Source organism: Micropterus salmoides, unplaced genomic scaffold (assembly GCF_014851395.1).
Source record: "Micropterus salmoides isolate LMB-PRFRI ecotype aquatic unplaced genomic scaffold, ASM1485139v1 Ms_hic_scaffold_4, whole genome shotgun sequence".
NCBI classification, from domain to species: Eukaryota; Metazoa; Chordata; class Actinopteri; order Centrarchiformes; family Centrarchidae; genus Micropterus; species Micropterus salmoides.
Genome location: NW_024043372.1, coordinates 20,033,605 through 20,047,165, shown reverse-complemented (window position 1 = coordinate 20,047,165; position 13,561 = coordinate 20,033,605). Strand labels below are relative to the sequence as shown.

The following is a 13,561-nucleotide window of genomic DNA, read 5'->3' as shown; positions in this document are numbered from 1 at the left end:
TCTAAGTTAATAAAAACATGATTGAACAAGCTTTGTGGTGTGCTGCTCGAAATTTAAATTACTATCAAACCAAACACCAAGGTTCTTTGCCACAGGCTTAATGTGATTTACTAGGGAACCAGCAGATGGCAGTATTTGTTTTGCCATCTGCTGGGACCCGATGACCAGGATTTCTGTTTTGTCTGAGTTCAGCTGGAGGAAATTATTTGACAACCATTTTTTAACTTCACAAAGGCAGTTCTCAGCATTCCAGGGTCTGTGGATCTGAAGGGCAAGTATATTTGTGTGTCATCAGCATAAATATGAAAAGAAATGCCATGTTTATGGATAATATGTCCAAGGGGAAGCAGATACAAGGAAAACAAAATGGGTCCTAAGACCGACCCCTGAGGCACACCATATTTAACTAGACAGAACGAAGAGACATAGTTGTTTACAGACACGCAAAACTTCCTATTTGACAGGTAGGATGAAAACCATTCTAGGGCAGTACCAGAGATCCCCACCCAGTGCCTCAGTCTGTCTAACATGATGTTGTGATCAATGGTGTCAAAAGCAGCGCTAAGGTCCAGGAGTACAAGGACTGAGCACATACCTTCATAAGCAGACATTAAAAGGTCATTGGTGACTTTAAGCAGGGCAGTCTCAGTGCTGTGGTACTTCCTAAAACCAGACTGAAACTTTTCAAATATTTTGTTATTTTCCAGTACAGTGAGCAGCTGTTTGGACACAATTCTTTCTAGAATCTTTGCAATAAAAGGCAGTTTTGAAATTGGTCTAAAATTATGTGGGAGGGAGGGATCTAAACCAAGTTTCTTTAAAAGTGGGTTCACGCAAGCCGTTTTAAAATAATCAGGGACACAACCAGTAGATAGGGAGCTGTTGAAAACAGAGATCAAATGGGGCCCAACAGAATCCATTACTTTCAGTAAAAACTTTGTAGGTATTACATCAAGTGGGCTGGAGGACACTCTCATTTGTGTTACTGTTTTCAAAAGCTCAGACAAGTCGATGTGATAAAACTGGTTAAAACTCTCTTGTTGCTGGTGAGGAACCTCTGAGTAAGAGGCCGCGGGGGTAATAGAGGCTCTGATTGACACCACCTTATTGGTAAAATAAGATAAAAACAATTCACAGTCATCATTACTTCCAGCTGAGGCACAAGGAGGGGTTGGGTTTACCAGCTGATCCACAGTCTTAAACAGAAACCTGGGATTGTGTTTATGTGTAGTAATGAGTTCATAAAAATAGTGTGTTCTCGCATCCTTAACCATGTTATTGTTAACATGGACAGACCTTTTTAAATTAAATTTACAAAGGAAAGTAAATTTGTAAATTAAATTTACAAAGGAAAGTTTTCAATTCAGGTTTTTATTTCACAAAAAAAATATTGTTGTAGTTATTACACTACTACACCACCATTACATTTTTCCTGTCTCGCACCCCCTATTGGCAGCTCCACACTTTGGGAATCGCTGATCCAGAACAATTTGCTCAATTTGCCTGTTGTACTACAGTAAATATCTGATTATACATTTTTACTTAAATGTTTGTGTACTTTATGTGGCCTGATCCATGCTTTATCTATAGTACTCCTAAAAAGAAAAAAATATTGCACACAGACTTTTCTTCTGGTGCTGTGAGACACATTATATTTAACCATTCAGTTGCTAATTTCTACTTGGAGAAAGGGCGGGGCTGTCAGGGGTTAAGGGACGAGGAACAGTAGATAGAGGAAGAGAGAAAGCTGCTGTAGCTGTTATTCTGAACTGATGAGATTTAGTTAGGAGCTAATGTGTAAGTCTTGACAGGACTAAAATGAGAGGTTTATGTTATTGTCCAGCCATATAGATTTAAATTTCTTCTGGCTCAGATTATAACATACAGTTTCTCTACTCCAAACAGTTGGCAACAGACCACTGAAATCTTGACACATCATTTTATCTATTTCATGCCAATAAATAATCTTGGCATGCACATTAACTCGCTGTTATCAAATTTAAATAAATAAGTTTCATATAAGTCATTGGTCTCAAGAATCATAGCTGATGCTCGGCTGTTTTTGTGTAGATGAACAAGACTGTTACCGCACACATTTTTAGACATGGATAACTACACATAGATAGATAGATAGATAGATAGATAGATAGATAGATAGATAGATAGATAGATAGATAGATAGATAGATAGATAGATAGATAGATAGATAGATAGATCATGCATCTGTAGCAGAGTGATGGTTTCTGCCCCAAAGCCATCACAGCATGGGTCTCTCTCTCTCTCTGTCTCCCTCTCTCTCTCTCACACACACACACACATACACACGTTGAAGACACTGTAAGCCAGGGGTTTTCAAAGTCTGAGACTGCAGGCCTCCCCTCAGACAAAGCTTGGGAAACGGCGCCCCCCCACCACATCTTTAGTTTACTTGGTAAGTTTTGCTCAATTCCTGGATGCCTATGGGATCATGATTATATTATTTGATCCCATAGACACTCAACATTTGAGCCAAAATAGCCTAATATTGCTGTTTGACATAACTTCTGACTGCACCAAATAGTTTTTAAAAAGGTCTGTCCTAAGGCATCCATAGTTTCTGAAAACAGTGCCCAAAAACTTCTGTATCTCCAAACTCTCACACATGTAGGCTATTCTATGTGATCTCCTTTTGAAAAGTAATGCAATAAGTAATGTGATATTGTTTCACTTCCATTAACTGAGCCTGCCCTGAAACTGTTTGGAGCCCCCCTAGAGAGGCCTGCGTCACACTTTGAAAACCTCTGCTGTAAGATAATCCTAGCTGTCCATATGGGAAAATATTGATTCATACATTCTTATATCGCTGTCAGTGTCTAACAGTACTTTCACTATGGTAAGTGTGCTCTTACCAACCGTCCTCCGTGTCTTCAAGGCTTCACCTCACAATTTAACAATTTAACAATTTAGTTTTAACATGATGGTCTGTTAGTAAAATACATAAAAAGACTGCTGCACTGTAAGGTGCAGATACATACTCCAGAGGTCCAGGATTTAGCTGCACCACCTATTTGTAAATCTATCGTAAATCAATTAAGTTTGTCCATCCTAAATTAGTAGCTACTAGCAAGCTTCAAACTAGGTGATTTATTCAATTAAGCGGCAACATTAAAACATAAGAAATGTCTTAACTAGTTCAGACTTGACGAGTGTGTAAATGGTTGCTAGCACCGTCCAATCAAAAGCAATCAGCTTTCAGAACAAGAAGTCATGTGTTTGGTGTTCAAGATTGTATCCATAATGGACATAAATCCACATCATCAAGTGGGTTTCTCCTGCCATATTACCTGTTGAAATTGCAATAATATGCAGTACCTTTTTAAATTAGCTCATCTAGTCTCTCCAAGTGAGCCATGGGTTGCATTTTTGTTGTTGTAGTTGTAGCAGAGAAACTGTTTGGTCGGTTACCAGCTATGCAATCATTATATCTACTAGTAACTTACTTACACTTACATTATAACTAGAATAAGTTTTAACTTATTCAGCAGCTGGTCCAACCGGCTTCACCTCACCGATTGCATAATAAGTATATACACGTCTCACTCAAAATGTGTACTGCAAAGGCAACTATTATTCATAATGTTCTTTTTTTGTTGTTGTTTTAAAGATACACAATCAATATAGCAGAGTCAGGCCTCCTGGACCTGTCGCAGACAGCTACAAGCATCCATCAGTGTATTGATCTCACCTGATGCAACCGCTCTCTTCAAGTCCAACATGCCCCCAAGTCCCAAAAAAAGCTGCCTCTTTTTAGCCTAATCCATTTTGTGTGTGCGCTTGTGTGAGTGAGTGTGTTTGAGAGAGCGAGAGAGACAGCGTTGCCATAGAGTATTATTCTATGACAAACTATCCCCAGATTAATTCTTACGATGGAGTCATTATGAAAAATAACTTCATACATTCATATCAACAAAACTTGGAACTGGACCATTCAATAACAATTGTACAACTGCATGTTTTCCACCTACTCTACGAAAATCATGCATAGGTCAAACCTCTTAACTCCTCTGCTCTTCTCTATAAACAAACCAACCAGCATGAGTGCTTTCCAACAGTGTTTAGTACTGCATCATCACACTGTTTATGCCCCTAAACATTTTTCATAAGTGCTCTTAAAACTGTCCCATATCTTACTTTCTTTTTTAAGGCACCATGAGTACAACATTCATTCTTTGGATTTTCAATTTGGTCCCTCCTGATGTTAAGGCTCAATTAAAAATTATGTAGTTGAATACTGAATCAAATAATGTATTATGAAGGGGAAAGCTGGTACTTCTGATCCCTCTGAGAATCAACACCAAATTCCACAGCTCTTTGCAAGTTTAGTTCATTTAAGTTCATTGTTTTGGGTTTGCAGACAACTTCACAAAGGCCGCCCATATTCTCAGTGGTTTATTCTACAACCGCTCAGTGTCATACTATTTTGTTTGGTAAATAGTTCTGTGATGGAGACATCTGAAAGGAGAACTGAGTGTCAGCAATACACTACTCTGCTGTGGGTGTTTAAAACAGTTTTTACTGATGTGTTGTGGTCTGAAATAGTTTTGTTGACTGGCCCCACGCTGTTCATTTCTAACAAATAAGCCACTCTCTGTCCACAGGACTCGAAGAGTTGTTGGAGAAGCTAACATTTCTAAAAATTGCACTGATTACAACAATAACCCATAACATCTCCAGTGATGGGTGAATTGCGCTCTCTCTCTCTCCATCCTCATTCTTTAACAAAAGCTCTCTGGGTGAGGACGGCATCCAGATCACAGTTAAGAAAACCCGAGTGAGCTAGAATCTCATCACGTGTGTTGCCTTGCCCTGTCTTCATTTGACAAAAAAAGCTGAAACAGAAGATTCCACTCAGAAACAGCATCACAACTCTAAAAGCTTCACAGTTATAGAGAGTTATTTCAGAATTATACACTTCGCCTATCTTGTTAATTTAATCTTCAGTAAATTACATTGTTAAAGGAGAAATACATTAATGAAAAAAAAAATCAAAACGTGCAACCAAACGGTGACAGACATGATAACTGTAGTGTTTTTTTTTCATCCACTAACACTACCTTGAGGACAGCATGTCCTGAAGTTGACTCCAAACTGAGGTAGAACTGTGAGGATTAGCTGGATCTGAATATAATATTTCAACATAAATCAATTAACTTTGCACACTGAATTTCTGGATAAAGCTCCTCTGTAATCTTCTCACCGAGCATAAGGAGCTTTCCATCAACACATTAATTCTGCCCTCTGCCAGGTCCAGCTATAGCGACAGGAGGGATAGAATACGGCTTTTCCCCATTTCTTTCTGAAATATGGGAACATTCTATTCTGGCAATTCACTCTTTCAATCCTTGTTACATAACACTTAATATCATACTTCAAATTACAATCACTGTTTTAAGTTCCTGTGAGTCTTAGTGGAATCACAACAGAAGTTATCATCATTTAGCAGCAGTCATGAATTCTCAAATATACAATCTGCTAGTCAGGTGGATTTCATACAGCATGCACAGCCTTGACACAGGCTGATTGACTCTTATTTGATGTCCTCCTACAGCACTCAACATTACCAAACAGCCTCATCATCTACCCACTGCTATTTCACTTTTTTGGATGTGAACCAGAGTTGCGCCGTCATTAAAATCCGATTCTGTGCAGCCTCTCTGGGGAAGCAGGTGTGATTCCAAGAAGTAAGAAAACAACCACCCTCCATATGGCACACTCGTGTCATCACAGGTGGACGCGTGCTAGGTCACTTGTACTTAGTTTGGGGGAGTGGAGAGGTGCCGCCCGGCCATCTGGGCTCAATCCTGTTCCCCCGGAGAGTGCGGTCACAGGTCTGTGTGAGTTCAGTCCTGACCATTACTGACTGCAAGGTAACCCCACTGGTTGAAGATTAATTTTGCAATTTATTACAAAATGAAGGTGTATTAAATCCAAATCTAATTGTAAATATTATCTAGTTTGTATTTCAGAATATGTAGCAATAATAAAATGTAATCAGGGTCAGTGTAAGGGCAACAGGAAATATAGGATTCCACCAGACCACATCACATGCGTAGATGAGTTGAACTTCAGCTTTAAAGGTTTTTCAGACAAATCTTAGGCAGCAGGTGCAGGACTGGGTTTATGTGATCTTTCTTTTTATGGTAAGCATATGTGTCCTGTTGGTCACTTAAGAAATTAAGAGAAATACATAATCTGCTCCAATGTCTCTCACATCGTACCGGCCAACCATCATATGAGAACAGGATGGTGCAGCTGATACTGACACATTGGGAGACAGACGGGTTATATTTTGTTTTCTACCTGTCTTTTGAATACATCTTTGGATATATGGAGTTTTTTAGATGTTATTATTTAAAACTAGATAAGTATAACACTGACAAGATTTGATATTAGAGAGCAAAGCATGCATGAATTTGATAAGGACCTGGATAACCCTGATAGCCATTGGTTGAATGAAATATGTGACACCTCTAAATATTATACTGATTATGAACTTAATTTAAATGTTAATTCACGGGAAAGTCTGTCGCTTGTTCATTTCAACATCAGAAGTCTTTATGCAAATTTCAACAAAATGAAGGATTATATCAGTAAATTCACAAGTCGATTCAAAATAATAGCACTCTCTGAAACATGGCTTAGCAATGAAAAGGGTGTAGACTTTGAAATAGAAGGATACAAGCAATACCACATAAATAGACCAGAAAAAAGGGGAGGAGGTGTGGCGTTGTATGTTGATAGTCATTTGAAATGCAAACTTGTTGAAAAAATGTCTATTGCAATTGAGGGAATCTTTGAATGTGTAGCTGTTGAAATCGACATGGGAAAAAACAGGAATGTGATTGCTGCTCGCATTTATAGAGCTCAAGGATCCAAAATAGACGATTTCCAGGACAAATTTGAACAATTACTTGATACACAGAATAACCACAAAACATTCTTAATAAGTGGTGATTTCAATATTGATTTTCTCAATCAATCTAAATGTAAGTTTACTTCAGATTTCTTAGATGCATTGTATACAAGATCTCTTTTTTCTCTAATTACACAGCCTAGCAGAATCACTAGCTCGTGTGCCACATTAATTTATTGTCACAAATGATGTTCAAAAAATTGTTCAAAGTGGATTACTGATAAATGACTTAAGCAATCACTTGCCTGTTTTACCATATATGACATGCAACCTGAGATATACAAGAGTTCACATCAGACTTCATACTTTAGAGTGAGAACTGAGAAAACAATAAATTACTTTAGGAGTGAGCTCTCACAACAGAACTGGTCAGGTGTCTATGTGACTGATGTGAATGCAGCATATGAAACCTTTTTAAACATTTATATATATAGCTATGATAAATGCTGCCCACTAAAGCTGTCAAAGAAACCCCCTAAAAGGATTAATTAAAGCATGCAAAAAGAAACATAGATTGTATGAAGACTTTGTAAAATAATAGGACACCCAATTGTGAGGCCAAATACAAAGCATACAAAAATAAACTGACGACAATTATAAGAGAAACAAAAAGGGATTATTAAAAGAAACAATTGAAAGATAATAAAGGAAATATGAAAACAACTTGTAAAATATTAAATAATATAATGAAACCAAATTCACAATATACAAAGTTACTATTTTGTGTACAACGAAACTATTATGAACAATAGCATAGATGTGGCCAATGAATTTATTTCATTTTTTATTAATATTGTTGTTCCACTTTTTAAAAATGGAGATGTACATCACTTCAACAACTACAGACCAGTGTCATTGCTCTCTCAGTTTTCTAAAATCCTTGAAAAGTGGTTTGCTCAAAAACTAAATACTTTTTTAGAAAAACATAAATTAATTACTGAAAAACAATATGGCTTTAGAGTAAAAAGATCAACAGCTTTAGCATTAATTGAACTCATAGAAAAAATTACATCTGCAACTGAGAATAAGCAATACACAGTGGGGGTCTTCATCAACTTAAGCAAAGCATTCAACACCATAAATCACAGTCTGCTATTGTTAAAATCATACAACTATGGCATCAGGGGTCCAGCTCATCAATGGCTTAAAAGTTATCTCAACAATCGACAGCAGTTTGTTCAAATTAATGGTCAAAAAATCTGAGTTAAAAGATATAATATGTGGAGTTCCACAAGGGTCTGTTTTAGGCCCATTACTTTTTATTTTGTTCATTAATGATCTCTGTGAAGTGTCTAAAATATTACAGTTTTTGTTGTTTGCCGATGATATTAACATTCAGAAATTACAGAAATTATAAGTTCAGAAATGGTAAAAATTAAGAAATGGTTTGAAAAAAACAAATTATATTTAAATTGGGAGAAAACAAAATACATGATTTTTGGTTATCGTAAAAAGAATGAAAATGTAAGAATAGCAAATGAAGGAACTGATATTGAAAACATTTTTAGGTGTTATTTTGGATGATAAATTGAATTGGAAAGCTCACATATATTGTATTACGAGTAAAGTTTGTAAAAATATTGGGGTCTTGTATAAAGTTAAAGATGTTTTAGACTATTCTTCGTTGCATATGTTGTACAATTCCCTAATACTTCCATATTTTGGATACTGCACAGAAGTCTGGGGTAATACATACCCTAGTAACACAAAACCTCTGTTTTTGTTACAGAAAAAAGCATTAAGGATCATCAACAAGACAGGCTACAGAGAACACACCAATAGTTTATTTGTAAATTCTGGACTTGTTCTTCTTCTGGAAGATTTGGTTGATTTGAAGATTTTGATTTTTATGTGGAAAACAAAGCAGAGAGTTCTGCCTATGGTTTTACAAAATTTATTCACTCTCGTATCAGAGGAAGATGGCCATAGAAGGCAATATTATTTTAAAACTCTTTTTGCAGGTACTACACAAAAACAGATGTGTTTGTCTATTTACGGAGTTAAACTGTGGAACACCTTGAACTATGAACTGCAGAGTGCACAAAGTGCTGCAAAAATGTTTGTAAATTTAAGTTAAAAATACAGGAATGTTACAAGACAAATGATGATAAACACGTTTAAAAAGGCAGAAAAAAAAGATTTAAAAATGATAATAATTAAGTGTAAAGATAGGTATTACTGAAAATGTTTGGTGATTGGGGAGAGGATTGGGGTTGATCCATTCATAAAGCAGTTTCTTTTGATGTGCACAAAAAGCGACAGGTGCTACAAGATTTTTCTTCTTCCTGTTCCTTTTTTTTTCGTTCATGGAAAAAATAAAAATAAAATATATATATATATGTATATGTGTGTGTTTATTGTTGGTCTGAAAAAAAGATGAACAAAATGTTGTAAAATGGCATGAACGAAATAAATAAATATATTTAAGTATTACAGGTTTCATTATTTTTGTATCATAATTTGATTAGGTATAACTTAAGCAATAAGAAAGAACCACTTAATTTTTATAGAATTGTAATGGCAGGATGAGACATGAGCTTTCACTCTTTTCATACAAAGAGAAAAATGTTTGTTCCCTGACAACAGCCTTGCATCCATTCAGGACTCTTCCTACTCTCCTCACAACAAGAAAACAGCTAATATGAAGGCCAGACTGCCAAAATATCATCACCTCTGTGATATCAGAAATGTGCATTCCACAAGCATATTACTACACTGGCCTCGCAGTAGTGGCTTCAATCAGTGATTGGTGCTTTACATTATAATATATTTGTGTTGAATGATTAAAATAAAGATCCCAGTGTGAATCTGCCATTAGCTTTCCAAGTGATATTGTGTTGATTACATAAATAAGTGCTAAATTTCAAATACAGTTACTCATGTTCACAAATACTGATGAAATGTCCAAGGCAGGAACAATAACTTAACTAACCAACATACAAACATAATGTAAGCATGCATGCCTGTACACGCATAGTTGAATATGCAAATAAAACACATGCACGTTAAACACACACGACTGCAGCTCTAGTTCTAGCGCTGTCATTTTAAATTCATGGTCAGCAAAATTGTCTGTGGCAAATTGTCTTAATTGTCTGTAATTAACACCAACTTGGAATCCTGCAAGCTGTTTCCAAAACTTGTTTGAGTTAAGTTTGTAATGTTTTTGTCTTCATATATTCTGCTGTTGACTTTCTATTGACTTTGATCAGTCAATCCATAAAACCTACTGCTCAGAAGAAAGTCAAATCAAAGGAGAAAATCATTTTTTTTTAATATACTTTTAGGTGATTGTGAAATAGTTGAGTAAGCATCTAACAGTGGCCAAGAACCGGAAGAGTCTGAGTCAAAATAGGCGCAAGTGACACGCACTTCCAAAATGTCAGTCATGTTTCTTGAGAGACTGCAGCTCTGACAGCACAGACAGATGGGGGGAAAAATTAGTGGTGGGCCCCCTTTTGACCCCTCAGTTTCACCAACTCTGTGTGTATTGCGCGTGTGCCCATCAGTTACAGTGCACACTGCAGACTGCACATGGCAGCTTCATTTTATTTTGCATCAAACTCGGGAAATCAACCAGTGCTGGAACTCACCCTGGCCCCGTGCTTGCTGTTTGTTTTTTAGGTAATTTGATTTAAACACAATGTAATTCTTGTAAGAACAACACAATTTCTGATAACGAAGAATAGATTTGACAAGGGGCACCTTCTAAGACAAGGCCTCTATACTAACCCACTTTTAAGGGTCACTTCATCCAATTCACACAAAACATTTTGGTATTTAGTAATACTGATAGTTTTAGATTCATTTCAAAAGCCTGGAGGCACTCACTGCTGAGACTCTGCAGCCAAACCAACACACTGGAGGAAAATGGAACCAATGCAAATGGAGCTAAAATTATATATGAAAAACTGACACAAGCTGAGGTGTTTAGGTCCCTTGAGGGTCAGAGACCACTGGTACAGTTGCCAACTTTGCCCCACTGGTAATCCACAATAGCAGTAAACTCTCAGTGCAACTTACGTTCCCAGCACTTCTTTGAAGTCATAATGTTCTTTGATGTCTGTTGTCTTCTTTTTCCATCCATTTCCATCCTCTCCAAGAGGCATTGTACAATGCTGATATGATTCGCCACACTACAGCTGCGGAAGAAAGAGCAGAATAAAAAAACAGTATGCACAATGATGTTTTGACCCACCACATGTGTACTCAAATCTAGATAAATATTACACAGCAATAAATGGGTACTCTTGCACTATTTAATGTAGTTAATTATGACTGCAGAGATAGTCTGCCTCTGTATTAGTTTAAAATGTCCATTACAGTTTGGCTGACTGATGCGATTGTTGCATAAAACCTTCAGCCATTAAATAAAGCATTGATTTCCCTGATTATGTGTTTTGGTTGTTGCAGCTCTTGCTTGCCCACCACTAAGTTTGATTCGACTGGATGACAAGAAGAAAAGATAGTAGTAGGACATGTTTCTTCTTGTATGCATGATGCTGAAAAAGTCCAATCAAAGTAGAGAATACACTGAAGCTGTAGGCCCTATTTACTTGTGCTATTCTTTATTTTATAAGACATAATAGATTAGAGAGCAACTCATGCAAAATGGCATGAATGTTAGGCTACTAACAAATATATAAGAACAAAAATATTAAATATTAACTTGCAGGCTGACAGAGGGAATGACTACCCCCCATCCCCAACAAAAAAAACAAACAAAAAACCCCCCACAACAATTACAGACTTCTTTGCTGACAAGCGGCCAAGCAACAATAAATAGCAACAAACAGCTTGAAAGTAGGGCAAACGGTGCAGCAGAGACTCGCAAAAAACAGATAGTGTCTCAAAAACAAACGCATGGTCAGTAGAGGCAATTACCAGCTGGGGGACCTGTGCTATATTTAAAATCTGAAGCTTTGCGCAATTAGGTTGATCTGAAGAATAGAAAAAAACTACAAATAGGCTACAAGATGGTCAAATGAAACTGTATTCCGCTGAGAAACATGTTCTGCATTAAGGCTGCAGGGCGTGAATGACACACTGGAGGTTGAATGGAAATTAAAACGTTTTGCCGGTGCAAGATGTCTGCAATACTGAAATGAGTTCGATTTTCATGTTGGTGATCATGCAAGTAAGAAAAGGCGGTGTGGGTGTGCGAACCGTAGGTACTGCAGCGCTCAAGGGTATGGCATTCAAAGGAAGCCCGCATCTTTGGGTTAAATCAGGGGGCTGCAGACGTGGAAGCGCACTAAAAGCTTTACAAGTTGTACGCCGACAGAAAAAAACTGCACGATTGATGATGCATTTCGGTGAATATATAACTGGGGGGAAAACATACCTAAATGGCGATCTGTAGCTGTGATGTGTTCTTCTTCCCTCTGGGAGCGATGTGGTTGCTGTGCTTGTGCGCAGCGCTGGGTGCGCTCAGACTTCTCCTCCTGACGTCAAGAAAACCAGACGTCTGTGGACGTAGTGCAGCACAAAATCACTCACTGTTCTCTTAACAACGTGATCTGCGATTCACCTTATGATAGTCGAGTCACCGTGTGTTAAATGTGAGCAGCTTTTTTGTAGCCTACATCTGCTTGTTTTTTTCTGAAAGCTTTCTGCGGCACAGTTGATTACGCTTTTGCTGGTACAGATGAGAGTACGCGGGGTAGCCTATGCAGACAATTTGAGAGGCTTTTCAAAACTGGCATAACGTGTCACTGTGAATAATTGATCATAAAAGCACTGAAACGGCACACGCAAGCGGTGTGTAGCCATAAAATGAAAGCCTTCAAGGTTCATGCTGAAAATGTGCGGCAGAATGTAAGAAAGAGTGTATATTAAGTCAGTAGGCCTAAAATACACTTGCAGGAAAATATAATGTTCTGATTTTCCACTAATCTTGGGGAAACGCCCTGCTTCACTCTCTCTCACAGCATCAACACTCATGGGGCCCTTCCCAAAGTCCACCTGGACACTGGCTGTCACGGGTACTGGCCCATCAGAGGTGTAGAGGGGTGGGGCCCGGACTGCCTAATGATGACATCTATTGTAAGTTACAGGGTAACAAAACACAACAACACCATAGGGATAAAAATACCCCAAAGTTTTATTGCTGGGCTATTTGTGTTGCAATATATTGTGATGTGTTCATGTTATTTTGCCATCCCTTTCTATGAGGGTCCATGTCATTGTCCACATATCATACATAACAAGGTGAGGACATCGATGGTGAACCATATTTTAATGTATTGTTCTTTGTGTTCCTCCTTTACTTTTTTTTAGGTTTTTGCAAGAGTATTCTCAGGTAAAGTGAACTTGAATGGGGCCTACCACATGTTGAAGGACTGCAGAACAGCAGATCATTTCCCATCCCTTAACTATCCAACCCCTCACCCCACTCTCCAAAACCCTTACACTTACCAACATGCGCATGCACCAATACAGCCAAATGCATGTACATGCATTTACAGTAAATGCCTGCTTTGAAGAGTCTTCTTTAATACAATGTCTCCCTTTTTGTCTTTTAAATGAGATAACGTTTAATAGGCCTACTAACTTGTACTCTGTACCTGTGCAAATTACAAACTAAGTCACATGAACTTATGTAGCTTT

At 37.6% G+C, this 13,561-nt stretch overlaps 1 protein-coding gene across 1 annotated transcript in view; it reads right to left on the bottom strand.

Moving 5' to 3' along the window:
* The window catches only part of camk1a (calcium/calmodulin-dependent protein kinase Ia), a 31,411-nt gene extending 18,977 nt beyond the window's left edge, over positions 1–12,434 (bottom strand). Inside the window, exons 1-2 of the mRNA XM_038697996.1 lie at positions 12,297–12,434; positions 10,976–11,094 (exon numbers count right to left, since the gene is read on the bottom strand). Coding sequence (XP_038553924.1) covers positions 10,976–11,061 — 86 coding nt within the window. The 5' untranslated portion in view covers positions 11,062–11,094; positions 12,297–12,434. The remainder of the gene's footprint in view (positions 1–10,975; positions 11,095–12,296) is intronic.
* Between the last annotated feature and the right edge of the window lie 1,127 nt (positions 12,435–13,561).